General features: G+C 51.5%; 1 protein-coding gene across 1 annotated transcript in view; it reads left to right on the top strand.

Annotated features, from left to right (window-relative positions):
• The window catches only part of ANKDD1A (ankyrin repeat and death domain containing 1A), a 61,488-nt gene that overhangs the window by 23,216 nt on the left and 20,870 nt on the right, over nt 1–17,402 (top strand). The window contains exons 5-9 of the mRNA XM_060260338.1: nt 540–635; nt 1,606–1,704; nt 11,371–11,475; nt 13,481–13,579; nt 17,079–17,177. Of these exons, the coding sequence (XP_060116321.1) occupies nt 540–635; nt 1,606–1,704; nt 11,371–11,475; nt 13,481–13,579; nt 17,079–17,177 (498 nt within the window). The remainder of the gene's footprint in view (nt 1–539; nt 636–1,605; nt 1,705–11,370; nt 11,476–13,480; nt 13,580–17,078; nt 17,178–17,402) is intronic.

Below are 17,402 nucleotides of genomic sequence, written 5' to 3'. Positions count from 1 at the left end.
AACAAGAAAGTCTTTACCTACTGGTGGAAGACAGAGGCGGAAGGGGACAAACTTAATACCCTGAGAGAGAGAGAGAACCATCTTTTAGCACCACGACCAAGACGTCCCTCTCTCAAGTTGCCACCCCTCTAGCCTCAGAAATTGAGGGTGCCCAAACAGAGTTGCCAGATCCAATTTGGGAAACTCCTGGAGGTTTGGGGGCGGAGCCTGGGAGGGCAGGCACTGCAGTGAGGTAGAGTGCCCTAGATTCCACCCTCCAAGGCATCCATTTTCTCCAGGGCAAGTGGTCTGTGCAGTCTGGAGATGAGCTGTAATTCCAAGCTCTTTCCAGTTCCCACCTGGAGGCTGGCATCCTTTACGCCCAAGGCAAATGTCGCCACGTGGGTGGGAAAGGGACGGCAGACAGAGGGAAGAGGAGGCCTCTCTGTTGCCTGGAACGCTCGCACTGCCAAATGGCTCGTAACGTAGGACCTTCACTAACCACTGGCCAAATCCCCCCCTGTTTTCTTCCCCTGATTAATCTCTTCCTTTCCAGATAGACCCGAACCGCTCTCCACTGGGCCGCAGGAGCAGGGCATGAACAGGCGGTGCGCCTTCTGCTGGACCATGACGCCTTGGTGGACGATGAGGACATTGTAAGTCCCAGGCCTCATTCTGGGCAGGAGCTCACAGGAGTGCAGCTTTGGAACATCTAAATTTTATTGTGCTCTTTCTTTCTTTCTTTCTTTCTTTCTTTCTTTCTTTCTTTCTTTCTTTTCTTTCTTTCTTTCTTTCTTTCTTTCTTTCTTTCTTTCTTTCTTTCTTCTTTCTTTCTTTCTTTCTTTCTTTCTTTCTTTCTTCTTTCTTTCCCCCCAAAATGCTTTCTTCTGGGCTCCAAGGTTCAAACTCCATGTAAGAATTTTGCTGAACTCTTAAGATTTGACAAACTTTCTCATATTTTCCCCCACCCAAAATGGGGAAATAACCGAAACATATAAAGCAGACAGATGGAAATCTTCCTCAAGCCACTGTGGCCACATAGGAGAACGTCATTTTAAAAGTACGATGGATGTAAGGTTTTTAAAAGTATGATGAGAGTAAGGTTTGATGGGAGTAAGGTTTTTAAAAGTATGATGGGAGTAAGGTTTGATGGGAGTAAGGTTTTTAAAGTATGATGGGAGTAAGGTTTGATGGGAGTACGGTTTTTAAAAGTATGATGGGAGTAAGGTTTTATTATGACAGCTCGAATTCAAGAAGCATTTTAAGGTAGACATTGAGTTGATATAATTGAGTACACCTTCCGGCAGCATCAGGAGTGTGTGGCAAATGAATTGTGCAAATGAGTTATGCTAACGAGCTCCGGCACCTCTTTTTCTACGAAATGACCCCTGAAAGTCCCAACAGAAATATCTTTTGCTTCGAGTGTTTTTTTCCACCTGGGGCACTTAGAACTTGAATAATAATAATAGTGCTTCCTTCAAAATGCAAAAAAAAAAATGTTTATTGTTAATCCAAAAAGTTGCCCACCTTGGTGGAAAAGAGCAGGGAAGCATGGGCTGGCGTACTCGTTTCCGTTTTACTCTAGACGCAAAATGACATTTCTCCTGTCTCTTTCCGGCGGCCCAGTTTGGGATGAACGCACTCCTGCTGTCCGCCTGGTTCGGCCATCTGCGGGTTCTTCAGATCCTCGTAAACGCCGGGGCCAAAATCAGCCGTGCGAACAAGGTGAGGTGGCTTTCCCTGAGTGCCCCAGCATTCACGGCTCAGAGGTAGTCGAGACGTGTTGAGGAAAGAGATGCGCAAAGACCACTGCCAAAGATTTGTCTTGCCTTGGTCTGCGTTTGGAGTCTTCAGATTTATGAACGCCACTGGTGAAAGTCAGTTTTGCCAGTCTAGTCTCTCTCAAGATCCTTTGTGTATGTCTGTGTGTGTGTGCGCACATACGTGTGCTGTACCCGCTGTATCATGCTGGCTTGGTAGGTCTTGTGATGTTTCAGAAGGGTGCTGTTCATATGGTAGGGGAAGTCTGTTTTTGTCAGGCCTTTTGTCAGAGCCAGTTTGGTGTAGAGGTTAAGTGCACGGACTCTTATCTGGGGGAACCGGGTTTGATTCCCCACTCCTCCACTTGCAGTTGCTGGAATGGCCTTGGATCAGCCACAGCTCTGGCAGAGGTTGTCCTTGAAAGGGCAGCTGCTGTGAGAGCCCTCTCAGCCCCAACCACCTCACAGGGTGTCTGTTGTGGGAGAGGAAGGGAAAGGAGATTGTGAGCCGCTCTGAGACTCTGTCCTTGAAAGGGCAGCTTTTGTAAGAGCTCTCTCAGCCCCACCCACCTCACAGAGTGTCTGTTGTGGATGGTGGGGAAGGTAAAGGAGATTGTGACCACTCTGAGATTCAGAGTACAGGGTGGGATATAAATAGGGTTGCCAAGTCCAATACAAGAAATATCTGGGGACTTTGGGGGTGGAGCCAGGAGACTTTGGGGGTGGAACCAGGAAACATTGGGGCAGAGCCAGGAGCAAGGGTGTGACAAGCAGAATTGAACTGCAAAGGGAGTTCTGGCCATCACATTTAAAGGGACAGCACACCTTTTTAAATGTCTTCCTTCCATAGGAAATAATGAAGTATAGGGGCACCTTCTTTTGGGGCTCATAGAATTGGACCCCCTGGTCCAATCATTTTGAAACTTGGTGGGTACTTTGGGGAGAGGCACTAGATACTATACTGAAAATGTAGTGCCTCTACCTCAAAAAACAGCTCCCCCAGAGCCCCCGAAACCTCCAGATCAATTCCCCATTATACCCTATGAGAATCGATCTCCACATAGGGAATAATGAAGTGCTCGGCAGACTTCCCCACCCCCGAAGTGAGGGACTGGCCTCTCTACTCACGAGTTGCAGGCAACTTCTTCGAAGTAACACAGACGCCCCATCCCAAGAGGAAGCCTTTCCAATTAGAGACTGGAGCCTCCGGAGGGGGATAGTCACATGGTGACTTTGGGGCGGGGCTTCCCCCCCACCGGCCAGCTGACTGGGGGCGGGAAGGAGCCTGGGAAGGCGGAAGAACCCCCGCTGGGACCTGGGGATTGGCCACCCTAGATATAAATCCAATATCTTCTTCTTTTATTTTTCTAATTCAATCAAACTTTATTAAAAGAGTAAATACCAAAATATACATAACTTTCTTCGTATACCAGAAAGTGGTACATATAAAAACAAAGTACAAAGTCCATTTCCAAAATCTTGGGGGACAAAATGAATATGCTTCAACTTTGGGCCCTCCAGCTGCCTCAGGTCCCCACACTGCCCCCCAGAGGAACAGAGTGATCTGGCAAGAGGTATAGGTACCACTGGCCCCACTGAAGGCTGGGGGAAGATCACTAGCCCAGGCCACCAGCTATGCCTGGGCCCAGGAAGTAGATCAATTCATGGAGGAGAAGTCTATCATTAGCTCCTAGCCAGGTGACTGAGGCTAACCTCCACGTTTAGAGGCATTCAGCGTCTGAATCCCAGAGCCGGGAGGCAGCATCTGGGGAAGGCCTCGGCCTCTCTGTGCTGTTGTTGGCCTTCCACAGGGGAACTGTTTGGTCACTGCATGAGACAGGATGCTGGACTAGATGGACCATCTGATTTTCTTGTCACAGGAAGGCCTCAGCCTCTCTGCCCTTTTGTAGGCTCTCCAGAAGAACTGGCTGGCCACTGTGTGAGACAGGATGCTGGACTAGATGGACCATCTGATTTTCTTGTCAGAGGAAGGCCTCAGCCTCTCTGCCTTGTTGCAGGCCCTCCAGAAGAACTGGCTGGCCACTGTGTGAGAGATGATGCTGGGCTAGATGGACCATTGGTCCGATCCAGCAGGGCTCTTGTCCTCTGATTCTCAGAGCCAGGAGGCAACATCAGGGGAAGGCCTCGGCCTCTGTGCTCCATTGTTGGCTGTCCAGAGGAACTGGTTGGCCACTGTGTGAGACAGGATGCTTGCCTAGATGGACTATTGGTCTGACCCAACAGGGCTCTACTGATGTTTTTAAATGTCTTGGGAGAGGATGATATACAGGTATGGCTGAAGCCGTCAACTCAGCAAACGTATCCCATGCGAGAAGGTTTGCAGTGGCATTCCGAAGCCTTTTCGTTTCTCAATGTGTTTACCCAGTGGTCTCACTGTGAACTTGAACTGGCTTAAAGTGAGCAATTCCCCATGGCTGAGACATGCAGCGTGGATCATGCAAGCGGCCCACAGGAGTGGCTGAACTGAGACTTCCAACACGGAGCCTTCATGCAGACATGGGAGTGCGTTGGCTGGTTGTGTTTGTTCATAGGGTGTGCCGGACGCAAGGTAGTAAGAAACACAGCCTGCATCCCAGTGATGCCTATAAATGAGGGACTTGTGAGCTCTGCTTGGTTCTGAGAGCCTGTTTGGTGTAGTGGTTAAGTGTGCGGACTCTTATCTGGGAGAACCAGGTTTGATTCCCCACTCCTCCACTTGCAACTGCTGGAATGGCCTTGGGTCAGCCATAGCTCTCTTATCTGGGAGAACCGGGTTTGATTCCCCCCTCCTCCACTTGCACCTGCTGGAATGGCCTTGGGTCAGCCAGAGCTCTCTTATGTGGGAGAAGCGGGTTTGATTCCCCACTCCTCCACTTGCAGCTGCTGGAATGGCCTTGGGTCAGCCAGAGCTCTCTTATCTGGGAGAAGCGGGTTTGATTCCCCACTCCTCCACTTGCAGCTGCTGGAATGGCCTTGGGTCAGCCATAGCTCTCTTATCTGGGAGAACCGGGTTGGATTCTCCACTCCTCCACTTGCCCCTGCTGGAATGGCCTTGGGTCAGCCATTGCTCTGGCAGAGGTTGTCCTTGAATGGGCAGCTGCTGTGAGAGTCCTCATCCCCGCCCACCTCACAGGTGTCTGTTGTGGGGAGGGGAAGGGAAAGATAGATAGATAGTGTAATGTACTGGGAGACGAGACGTGGTGAAGGCATAGGTCTTTATTGGCTGGTACATCACACGCAACAACGAACACGCGGCCGGGTCCGCTAATATATACATGCCTCCCGGAACATCCCCTTCGCTGGCCAGCCCAATCCTGGCCAGTTAAACTTCCCGCCCTTGGTCAGGATTGGCGGTGGCTTTTCCCGCGCTGCGCACGGCGACCCGAGGGTGGCTCGGGTCGCGCGGCGCTTGCGCTGAGTCCGATACACTACACTCCTCCCCTCCTAGTTTAAACTACATAGTCCTGTAGGTACGCTGGCGTCCTGCGTTCCCGTGTTGATCTCCTCGGGGTTGCCGTTGGTGCGGGGCCCGATCCCAACGTGGGTGGCGCCGTTTCTGGCTGTTGCCGGCCCGGGTCGGGTGCTGGCTCCGGTTCTGGTCCCGCGGCTGCGGGGGCCTCGTACGTGGGTAGCTCCTGTATTGGCGGGGCCCCTTCTGGCGGTTCCGTTGCTGGCGGTTCCCTACTCTCTGCCTCTTCTGCCTCCTCGGGTAGGGTGCGGCGGCGCAGCTGGTCGATGTGCCGTCTCAGCACCTGGCCTCCGGTGGTGGTTACCTCGTATGACCGGGAGCCTGTCACCCTCAGAACCCTTCCCGCCAACCACTCGGGGCCGCTTGCGAAGTTTTTCGCATACACGGGGTCGCCCGGAAAGAATCCTCTCACTGCTTCCCGGACCTCGGGGGACCCGCGGACATCCGGCGCCCGGTCCGGGTGTAGCCTATCTAGACGAGTGGTCAGTTTCCTCCCCATGAGCAGTTCTGCGGGGCTGAAACCGGTTACAGGGTTCGGGGTGATCCTGTTGTGGAACAGGAATGCTGAGAGGCGGTGGTCCCAATCCCCATGTACTATACGGCCAAGGGCCTCTTTGGTGGTCCGCACCATGCGCTCCGCCTGGCCGTTGGTGGCTGGGTGGAATGGGGCGGACCTTATGTGCCTTATGAGGTACCGGTCGGTGAACTCCCGGAATTCCCGGGAGGTGAATGCCGTGCTGTTGTCCGTCACCAGGGTGTCAGGGATCCCGTGTGTGCAGAGGACCCTTCTGAGCGCCCTGACTGCTGCTGCGGTGGAGGTCGAGGCCACCGGGATTACCTCTAGCCATTTTGTATATGCGTCCACAAGTATAAAGAAGATCTGGCCCTGATACGGCCCCGCGAAATCCACATGGAGGCGGGACCACGGCCGCCCGTTCGACTCCCACCTGTGGACCGGGGCGGACGGCGGATTGGGTCTGGACTCCTGGCATGGTTGGCACCTTCTTACCCACCCCTCTATTTCGTCATCCATGCCCGGCCACCACACGTAGCTCCGGGCCAGGGCTTTCATTCTTACGATGCCCGGGTGGGTCTCGTGGAGATCCTCCAATACCTGTCTGCGCAGGGGGGGGGCACCACCACCCGGCTCCCCCAGAGTATGCACCCCTTGTGTGTCGATAGCTCGTCCTTCCTGGACGCGAACGGCCGAAATGCTTCTTCCACCTTGCCCGAGGGCCACCCCCTTCCCACCCAGTCCCTGACCCGTGCGAGGATGCGGTCTCTCCCAGTCGCCCGAGCCACCTCGTCCGCGTGCAGTGGGCGCTCGGGGAGCGACTCAATGAGCATCACCCCATGTGCCGGGGCGGGATCTGGGTCCGTTGTGGGTAGCGGCAGGTGGCTGAGGGCATCTGCGTGACCCATTGCTTTACCGGGGCGGTGTATCAGTGCGTAAGTGTATGAATTCAGGAACTGGTTCCACCTTAAAACCCTCTGAGACAGAATCTGGGGGGTCTGACGATCGGGGGCTAGGAGGCCGAGGAGCGGCTTGTGGTCAGTGGCGATGGTGAAACGCCTACCGTAGAGGTAGTCGTTGAACTTTTGCACCCCCGCCACGATCGCCAGGGCCTCCTTATCGATCTGGGCGTAGTTCCGCTCGGCAGGGGACAGAGTCCGGGAGTAGTAAGCGATCGGCGCCTCTCTCCCGTCCGGGAGTTGGTGCCCTAAGACCGCTCCTACTCCGTAGGGGGAGGCGTCGCAAGCCAGGATCAGGGGTAGGTTTTCATCGTAGTGATGCAGTACCGCGTTAGAGACCAAGAGGTCTTTCACTGCCTGGAACGCCGCGGCTTGGCGTTTACCCCAGACCCACGCGGCCTGTTTATCTAACAAGCGGTGCAAAGGTTCCGCCACGGCGGCTTTGTGTGGCAGGAATGCATGATAAAAGTTCAATAATCCTAAAAAACTCTGTAGTTCTGCCTTGCATTTGGGGGCAGGGGCCTGGACTATGGCCCTGGTCTTGTCCGCCGTCGGGTGAATTCCAGCCGCGTCCACGGCGAACCCCAGGAACTCCACTCGCGGAACACCCAACAAACATTTCTCCTTTTTGACTCTCAGCCCCGCCGCTTGGAACCGTCTGAGGACCTCTCGCAGGCGGCAGCTGAACTCTCCTTCGGTGGGGGCGGCGATTAAAACGTCGTCAAAGAAGGGTTGAACTCCGGGGATCCCTTTCAAGAGAGAGTCCATTATGCTCTGGAATATTCCCGGAGCTACACTGACCCCGAACTGCAGCCGTTTAACCCTGAACGCGCCCCTGTGGGTCACGATCGTCTGCGCCTCCGCTGTCTTAGCGTCGACCGGCAGTTGCTGGTATGCTTGTGCTAAGTCCAGCTTTCCAAAAACCCTCGCCCCGGCTAGTGCTGCTAGGACGTGGCTAACCACCGGGACTGGGTAGGGGTTGTCTTGCAGCGCCTTATTGATCGTGCACTTGTAGTCAGCGCAGATCCTAACCTCCCCGTTGGGTTTGACTGGCGTTACTATGGGGGTCTCCCATTCCGCGTACGTTACAGGTTCTAGGACGCCCTGGGCTGTTAGGCGGTCCAGTTCTGCCTCTATTTTAGGCTTAAGGGCGAACGGGACGCGCCTCGCTTTAAGCCTTATGGGCCTGACCATTGGGTCTATCGGTAAGGTGATGGGCGGACCCTTGTAGCTCCCCAAGGACCCGTCGAAGACCTCGGGGAACTCCCGGCAGACCCCGTCGAAATTGCTGGCCTGCAAGTGGTCCACCCCCACCAGCTGGATCCCCAGTGGATTGAACCACGCCAACCCGAGAAGTGTGGTCAGTTGGCGCTTGACCACTAGGATGTCTAGGGGCCCCCTAAAACCCCCTCTTTCTACATGCACCCGGGCCCACCCCACGATGTGTACTGGGTTCTTCTGAAAGTCCCTCAGTACGAAGTCCGCTGGCCTCGTTTGGATGCGGCGGCGGGGACATAGTTTCTTGAGGGTTTCCTCCGAAATGATAGAGATGGAGGAACCCGAGTCTACTTCCATGATGCAGGGGGCGCCCTCGATTAGGACCGACATTTTGACCTTGTCTGGGGCCGAGAGGGGCAAGTTCAATACCTGCAGACTGGTGGATGCCGTCGTGTGTGTGTCCAGGGAATCGTGATGCGCTGACGGTTGGCGGCGGCTGTTCTTGGCCCGGCAAGCCCGGGCGATGTGGCCTGTCTTTCCGCAGCTGCGGCAGTCCAGGTTGCGGTACGGGCAGTCCCGTCGCTCGTGGGGGTCGCCGCAGCTGGCGCACCTGGAACCGGTGGTGGCGGTGGCCCTCTCCGTCGCTCGTTGTCTCGCGGGGGCCCGTGTGTCCGTTCTCTGAGGCCTCCGGAGCTGAAACGCTTCTTCCTCTGCTCGGTCTTCCAGCTCTGTTTCTCCTTGGTGGACTGCTTCGCCGCGTGGCTGGCCGAACGCCTTGGTGGCCCTCTCGAACGCCGTCGCCTCGTTGAAGGCTTGTTGTAGCGTGAGCTCCTCCTTAGCGAAGAGCTTCTGCTGCAGTCGTTCGTCTCGGAGGCCCCAGACGAAACGGTCCCTCAGGGCTTCGTCCCTTTTGTCAAAATTGCAGTTCCCGGCGATCTGCCGAAGGGCCGCCAGGTAGACCGCCGCTGTCTCCCCCGACTTTTGGTCCCTCTTGTGGAAGAGGAATCGGCGGGCGACGATGGACGGTTGGGGCGAAAAGTGGCCCGTGAGGAGTCTCACGACTTCCCGGTAGGTCCTCTCGGTCAGCTTAGCTGGAGCGGAGAGGCCTCTTGCGATCTCGAAAGTTTCTTCTCCACAGACGCTCAGCAGGACGTCTCTCTTCCTGTCGTCATCTTCGATCAGGTTCGCCCGCAGGTAGCACTCGACCCTTTCTGTGTAGGTCTCCCATCTCTCGGGGTGCTCCGGGTTGAATTCCGCAAGATGGCCCGTCGTTACCGTAGAGCTCGCCATGGTGGCGGCGGGCTGTGCGATCCTGCGGTCTCACGCCTTCCTCGTCTCCGGCCCGGTCAGGTTCCCCTCGGGGCGGCCGGACCTATCTACATCCCACCTTCGTCGCCAGTGTAATGTACTGGGAGACGAGACGTGGTGAAGGCATAGGTCTTTATTGGCTGGTACATCACACGCAACAACGAACACGCGGCCGGGTCCGCTAATATATACATGCCTCCCGGAACATCCCCTTCGCTGGCCAGCCCAATCCTGGCCAGTTAAACTTCCCGCCCTTGGTCAGGATTGGCGGTGGCTTTTCTCGCGCTGCGCACGGCGACCCGAGGGTGGCTCGGGTCGCGCGGCGCTTGCGCTGAGTCCGATACACTACAGATAGATAGATAGATAGATAGATAGATAGATAGATAGATAGATAGATAGATAGATAGATAGATAGATTGTCATTGTTCTCAACAAAAAGAGAGCAATGAAATGAGGTGCTCTTCCACAAAACATACCAACACATCAAACACATATATTCATATTCATACCATTTAAATACATCTAAAACAGATAAACATTCATAAAACCATTAAAACCATTTAAATATATCTAAAACAGATAATCCTTCATAACCCTGCATTTAACCTAACCACAGCACTTGGATAGAAACTGTCCTTAAATCTGTTTGTCCTAGCCTTCAACACTCTATATCGTCTACCTGACGGTAAGATCTCAAATAGCAAATGGCCCAGATGTGAAGGGTCCCTTAGGATCATTTGTATCTTCCTTTTACATCCCATATTATACAGATCCACCAATGAGGGGAGAGAACATCCACAAATCTTTTGTGCTCTTCTCGTCACTCTTTGGAGCACCCTTCTCTCTGCTTCCGTGCAGCTCCCAAACCACGCACAGAGGCAATAAGATAAAATGCTCTCAATGGAACTACGATAAAAGGCAACCAGCAGACTCCCTGACAGTTGTAGTGATCTTAAGAGTCTTAAGTAGTATAGTCGTTGCTGGGCCTTTTTCTCTAGAGCTAAAGTATTTGCCCCCCATGTTAGATCCTGTTTCATGGTAATTCCCAGAAACTTCCATTCTGTCACCTGTTCTACCATAACACCATCAATAAACAACGGCTGGATGTCCAAACTATTCTTCCTGTAATCCACTATAATTTCCTTCGTTTTATTTATATTAAAAATAAGATTATTTACTTTACACCAAAGGGACAGCTGTTGAACTTCCCTCCTATACGCAGACTCATCATCCTCAGAGATGAGCCCTACCAACGTTGTATCATCTGCATACTTAATGATTTTGTTACTCAGACTGCTAGAAACACAATCAGACATGTAAATAGTGAAAAGAAGTGGACTCAAGACACATCCCTGAGGGGTGCCAGTATTTAAGATCTTCACGGAGGAAATATATCCATCCATTTTAACCCTTTGTGAACGACCTGACAAAAAATTCAAAATCCACTCACATATAGAGTCCGGCAGCTTCAAATCTTTAAGCTTAAACAACAATCTATGGGGTGATATTGTATTAAAAGCAGAACTAAAATCTACAAACAACATTCTAACATACGTCCCCTTTTTATCCAAATGTGATAAAGCAGTATAAAGAACAGTATTAACAGCATCCTCAGTAGATCTATTTTTCCTGTAAGCAAACTGATATTCATCAAAAATAACAGGAAGGCAGGAAATAATATATTTTCGAACTAATTGTTCAAAACACTTCATTATAACAGAAGTCAAGGCCACTGGCCTATAGTCATTTAAAACCTTTGCTGGCGTCCTCTTTGGTATTGGGACAATAAGGGAAGCCTTCAAACAAGTGGGAACAATGGATTGTGACAAAGAACGATTGAAAATCGCAGTCCACACCCTGGCTAACTGCCCTGCACATCCCTTTACTACACAACCAGGGATATTATCGGGACCTGCAGCCTTTCTAGAATTTACTGCCTTCATTATACCACCCATGATTTAACAGGAATCTAGGATTTTTGGCTCCCTAAACATGATAGTATCCTGCATGCCTTTCTGTATCCTCTGGTTGCATCAGCTCATCTAGCAAATCTGAAGTCTTTAAGGTGTGGCTAGACTGCAGCTTTTAAATCTGCGGTACCTTTTTTCACGCAGCCAAAGAGAAGTGGCGAAATAACTCAAACCTTCTCCCGCTGTCTTCCAGAACGGCTGCAACCTGCTGCATTGTGCGGCTCAGAGGGGTCACCTGAGAGTGATCAAGTTCATCATGGAAGACCTGGAGGATGTGCGGCTGGATAAGAAGGACAAGGTGAGCCCCACCAGAGCTCGGTCAGTGGGCTGCAAGTCCTGTTTGGAGGACCCCCTGAGGCTCCTCGGTGAGCAGATGAGCAGCAGCTGGTGAGATCCCTTGGCGGAACCAGTTTCAGAGGGGGTTTTTTTGGGGGGGGGTCCATTTTTTGGGGAGTAGCTCTCCTTTGCCTGTGCCCTTGCTCATGCCTCAGTTAGCACCTACCAGTGATCATGTCTGTGCTTCCTGAGACTGACTAATAGACAGCTGTATAACGTTTGATGGTCCCTTTTTCAGTGTCATTTGGTTTCCAGTGCTAAATAAAGCGAGGCAGTGTGTGTTGTGATGTGCAAATTCTATCTCCTCGAAACAGCATCCCCTTCGAAGCAGTACTGAATACCTTGCTGCCACAGGAGAGCTCAGTATCAGCATGAATCATGGCCCATGTTCCCTCTAAGCTTCAGAGAGTCAGTTTGGTGTAGTGGTTAAGCGCGTGGACTCTTATCTGGGAGAACCGGGTTTGATTCCCCACTCCTCCACTTGCAGCTGCTGGAATGGCCTTGGGTCAGCCAGAGCTCTCTTATCTGGGAGAACCGGGTTGGATTCCCCACTCCTCCACTTGCAGCTGCTGGAATGGCCTTGGGTCAGCCAGAGCTCTCTTATCTGGGAGAACCGGGTTGGATTCCCCACTCCTCCACTTGCAGCTGCTGGAATGGCCTTGGGTCAGCCAGAGCTCTCTTATCTGGAAGAACCGGGTTTGATTCCCCACTCCTCCACTTGCAGCTGCTGGAATGGCCTTGGGTCAGCCAGAGCTCTCTTATCTGGGAGAACCGGGTTTGATTCCCCACTCCTCCACTTGCATCTGCTGGAATGGCCTTGGGTCAGCCATAGCTCTCTTATCTGGGAGAACCGGGTTTGATTCCCCACTCCTCCACTTGCACCTGCTGGAATGGCCTTGGGTCAGCCATAGCTCTCTTATCTGGAAGAACTGGGTTTGATTCCCCACTCCTCCACTTGCAGCTGCTGGAATGGCCTTGGGTCAGCCAGAGCTCTTTTATCTGGGAGAACCGGGTTGGATTCCCCACTCCTCCACTTGCAGCTGCTGGAATGGCCTTGGGTCAGCCAGAGCTCTCTTATCTGGGAGAACCGGGTTGGATTCTCCACTCCTCCACTTGCAGCTGCTGGAATGGCCTTGGGTCAGCCATAGCTCTGGCAGAGGTTGTCCTTGAAAGGACAGCTGCTGTGAGAGCCCTCTCAGCCCCACCCACCTCACAGGGTGTTTGTTGTGGGGGGAGAAGATATAGGAGATTGTAAGCCGCTCTGAGTCTCTGATTTAGGGAGAAGGGCGGGGTATAAATCTGCAATTCTTCTTCTTCAGAGTCTTGTGAGCAAAAATTGTACTTTGTGATCTACTGGCATTAAAGTTGTGAGCTGCTGCATAGATTAGTGTGCTGTGGGGTCATCCTTCCTGAACTAAGACAAAAATGTGTAAGCTGGAGGCTAAAAATCTGTCAGCTAGCTCACGCTAATTTAGCTTAGAGGGAACACCAATCATGACCTTAAAGGAGGCAGGGTGGTTTAGTGGTTAGAGCATCAGACTAGAATCACCGAGAGCCTGCTTTGCCATGGAAGTTAGCTAGGTGACATGTCCAAGATTCTCACCCTAGCCCTAACAGGGTTGTTGTTACAAGGATCAGGGCTTTTTTTTCTGTAGCAAAACTCCTTTGCATATTAGGCCACACCCCCTGAAGTAGCCAATCCTCCAAGAGTTGACAGGACGCCCTGTACTAAGAGTCCTGTGAGCTCTTTAAGGATTGGCTATGTAAGAGGGGTGTGGCCAAATATGCAAAGGAGTTCCTGCTACAAAAAAAGCCCTGGCAAGGATCAAATGAAGAAGGCAAGACTGTTGGGAGCCGCTCTGAATCCCTGTTGGGAAGAAAAGGGGAACTGAAGCGTAAGGAAATAAATTATTCCCCCCCCCCATCCCATCTTGCGTGTACATTGGAATTGTTTCCTGCTCTTAAAGATGGACAGAACCGCGTTTCACCTGGCTGCAGAAAGCGGACATCTGGAAGTGGTGGAGTTCCTGATAGGCTGCGGCTGCAATTACAGAACTGAAGACAAGGTACGGAAAGAACAGAGGTGCTTCTGCTTCCTTTGGAAGGATTGAGCTCTTTGGATCCTCTGCCTTCACAACCTCATCAAATCCAACAAAGGGAGAGTTGACTCTCAAAAGCTTGTATCCCCCAAAATCTTGTGAGTCCCAACATTCCTGGACTCAAATATAACTTTTTGGCTGCAGACCAAGAGGGCTACTCTCTGAAATGGCCTTTGCATAGTTCCCTCTCCTGTTAATTTAATTTAGTTTTTAGACTTATATCCCGCCATATCCCACAAGCGGGCTCAGGGCAGCTCACAACAATAAAACAACAGAGTTTCATTTGGAGTACTGTGTGCAGTTCTGGTCGCCGCACCTCAAAAAGGATATTATAGCATTGGAGAAAGTCCAGAAAAGGGCAACTAGAATGATTAAAGGGCTGGAACACTTTCCCTATGAAGAAAGGTTGAAACGCTTGGGACTCTTTAGCTTGGAGAAACGTCGACTGCGGGGTGACATGATAGAGGTTTACAAGATAATGCATGGGATGGAGAAAGTATGAACATATATGAACATATGAACATATGAAGCTGCCTTATACTGAATCAGACCCTTGGTCCATCAAAGTCAGTATTGTCTTCTCAGACTGGCAACGGCCCTCCAGGGTCTCAAGCTGAGGTTTTTCACACCTATTTGCCTGGACCCTTTTTTGGAGATGCCAGGGATTGAACCTGGGACCTTCTGCTTCCCAAGCAGATGCTCTACCACTGAGCCACTGTCTCTCCCCCTAAGTAGAGAAAAGAAGTACTTTTCTCCCTTGCTCACAATACAAGAACTGGTGGGCATTCGATGAAATTGCTGAGCAGACAGGTTAAAACGGATAAAAGGAAGTACTTCTTCACCCAAAGGGTGATTAACATGTGGAATTCACTGCCACAGGAGGTGGTGGTGGCCACAATCATAGCCACCTTCAAGAGGGGGTTAGATAAAAATATGGAGCAGAGGTCCATCAGTGGCTATTAGCCACAGTGTGTGTGTGTGTGTATATATATATATATATATATATAATTTTTTTTGCCACTGTGTGACACAGAGTGTTGGACTGGATGGGCCATTGGCCTGATCTAACATGGTTTCTCTTACGTTCTTATGTTCTTATGAGTTAAAATAATATTATTATAAAAACAGACATTACGAAACAGGAGCAGCACAGCAAACAGTCTTACAGACCTGGGCAGTAGACAGCATGCGGTCGATAGCTAACAGCATAACATAACACCACAATGGTGAAATGCTGCAGGAAGTGATGACATTCAAAGGATGCCCGCTGGATTAATTAAAAGCCTGGTAGAAGAGAACATAAGAACATAAGAGAAGCCATGTTGGATCAGGCCAAAGGCCCATCCAGCCCAACACTCTGTGTCACATAAGAACATAAGAGAAGCCATGTTAGATCAGGCCAAGGGCCCATCTAGTCCAACACTCTGTGTCACATAAGAACATAAGAGAAGCCATGTTGGATCAGGCCAAAGGCCCATCCAGTCCAACACTCTGTGTCACAGAAGAACATAAGAGAAGCCATGTTGGATCAGGCCTGTGGCCCATCCAGTCCAACACTCTGTGTCACATAAGAGAAGCCATGTTGGATCAGGCCAAGGGCCCATCTAGTCCAACACTCTGTGTCACATAAGAACATAAGAGAAGCCAAGTTGGATCAGGCCAATGGCCCATCCAGTCCAACATTCTGTGTCACATAAGAATATAAGAGAAGCCATGTTGGATCAGGCCAGTGGCCCATCCAGTCCAACCCTCTGTGTCACAGAAGAACATAAGAGAAACCATGTTGGATCAGGCCAATGGCCCATCCAGTCCAACACTGTATGTCACATAAGAACATAAGAGAAGCCATGTTGGATCAGGCCAAGGGCCCATCTAATCCAACACTCTGTGTCACAAAAGAACATAAGAGAAGTCCTGTTGGATCAGGCCAAGGGCCCACCTAGTCCAACATTCTGTGTCACATAAGAACATAAGAGATCCATGTTGGATCAGGCCAGTGGCCCATCCAGTCCAACACTCTGTGTCACATAAGAACATAAGAGAAGCCATGTTGGATCAGGCCAGTGGCCCATCCAGTCCAACCCTCTGTGTCACATAAGAACATAAGGGAAGCCATGTTGGATCAGGCCAATGGCCCATCCAGTCCAACACTCTGTGTCACATAAGAACATAAGAGAAGTCATGTTGGATCAGGCCAGTGGCCCATCCAGTCCAACACTCTGTGTCACATAAGAACATAAGAGATCCATGTTGGATCAGGCCAGTGGCCCATCCAGTCCAACACTCTGTGTCACATAAGAACATAAGAGAAGCCATGTTGGATCAGGCCAGTGGCCCATCCAGTCCAACACTCTGTGTCACATAAGAACATAAGAGATCCATGTTGGATCAGGCCAGTGGCCCATCCAGTCCAACACTCTGTGTCACATAAGAACATAAGAGAAGTCATGTTGGATCAGGCCAATGGCCCATCCAGTCCAACACTCTGTGTCACATAAGAACATAAGAGAAACCATGTTGGATCAGGCCAGTGGCCCATCCAGTCCAACACTCTGTGTCACATAAGAACATAAGAGAAGCCATGTCGGATCAGGCCAGTGGCCCATCCAGTCCAACACTCTGTGTCACAGAAGAACATAAGAGAAGCCATGTTGGATCAGGCCAGTGGCCCATCCAGTCCAACACTCTGTGTCACATAAGAACATAAGAGAAGCCATGTTGGATCAGGCCAGTGGCCCATCCTGTCCAACACTCTGTGTCACATAAGAACATAAGAGAAGCCATGTTGGATCAGGCCAGTGGCCCACCCAGTCCAGCATTCTGTGTCACAGAAGAACATAAGAGAAGTCATGTTGGATCAGACAAGGGCCCATCTAATCCAACACTCTGTGTTACACAGTGGCCAAAAATCTCAAGTGCCATCAGGAGGTCCATCAGTGGGGCCAGGACACTAGAAGCCCTCCCACTGTCCCCCCCCCCACCAGCACCAAGAATACAGAGCATCCCTGTCCCAGACAGACAGTTCCAACAATACGCTGTGGCTAAGAGCCACTGATGGACCTCTGCTCTGTATGTTGATCCAATCTCCTCTTGACGCTGTCTGTGCTTGTAGCTGCCACGATCTCCTGTGGCAGTGAATTCTATAGACGAGCTCCATCTTACAGGCCCTGCGAAACCTTGTTAGGCTGGTCCATAGTTGGAAGGGACCTGCAGGGTCATGTGGTCCAACCCCCTGCAAAGTGCAGGAAATTCACAAATACTTCCCCCCCACACACGCACCCAGTGTCCCTTTCTCCATGCTCAGAAGATGGCAAAAAAAACCCCTCCAGGATCCCTGGCCTTGGCTTGTCAGTCCATTGAAACGGAATCCCCACGCGCCCGTCCTCCACCACCACTTGCTCAGCTCCCAACTGGCAGTTCTCTGTCCTTTTCTCTGACTGAGGCTGGGTGTGACATTGGTTTGCAGGAGAAGAATACGGCCCTCCACGTAGCTGCAAAGAACAGTCACACGGGGGTGGTCCAGAAACTCATAGAAGTCGGGATGAACCTTGACGAGAAAAACATGGTGAGTCCGTATCCTAATAATGAAGTCAGCGGAATCTCAGGACACTTAAATCGGGTGACCAGGGCTTTTTTTGTAGCAGGAACCCCTTTGCATATTAGGCCATACCACTCTGATGTAGCCAATCCTGGAGCTTACAGGGCTCTTAGCACAGGACCTACTGTAAGCTCCAGGAGGATTGGCTATATCAGGGGGTGTGGCCTAATATACAAAGGAGTCCCTGCTACA

This window comes from Heteronotia binoei, chromosome 19, assembly GCF_032191835.1.
Source record: "Heteronotia binoei isolate CCM8104 ecotype False Entrance Well chromosome 19, APGP_CSIRO_Hbin_v1, whole genome shotgun sequence".
In the NCBI taxonomy this organism is placed as follows: Eukaryota; Metazoa; Chordata; class Lepidosauria; order Squamata; family Gekkonidae; genus Heteronotia; species Heteronotia binoei.
The sequence above is the reverse complement of the archived record's forward strand: the minus strand, read 5'-3'. Positions and strand labels throughout refer to the sequence as shown.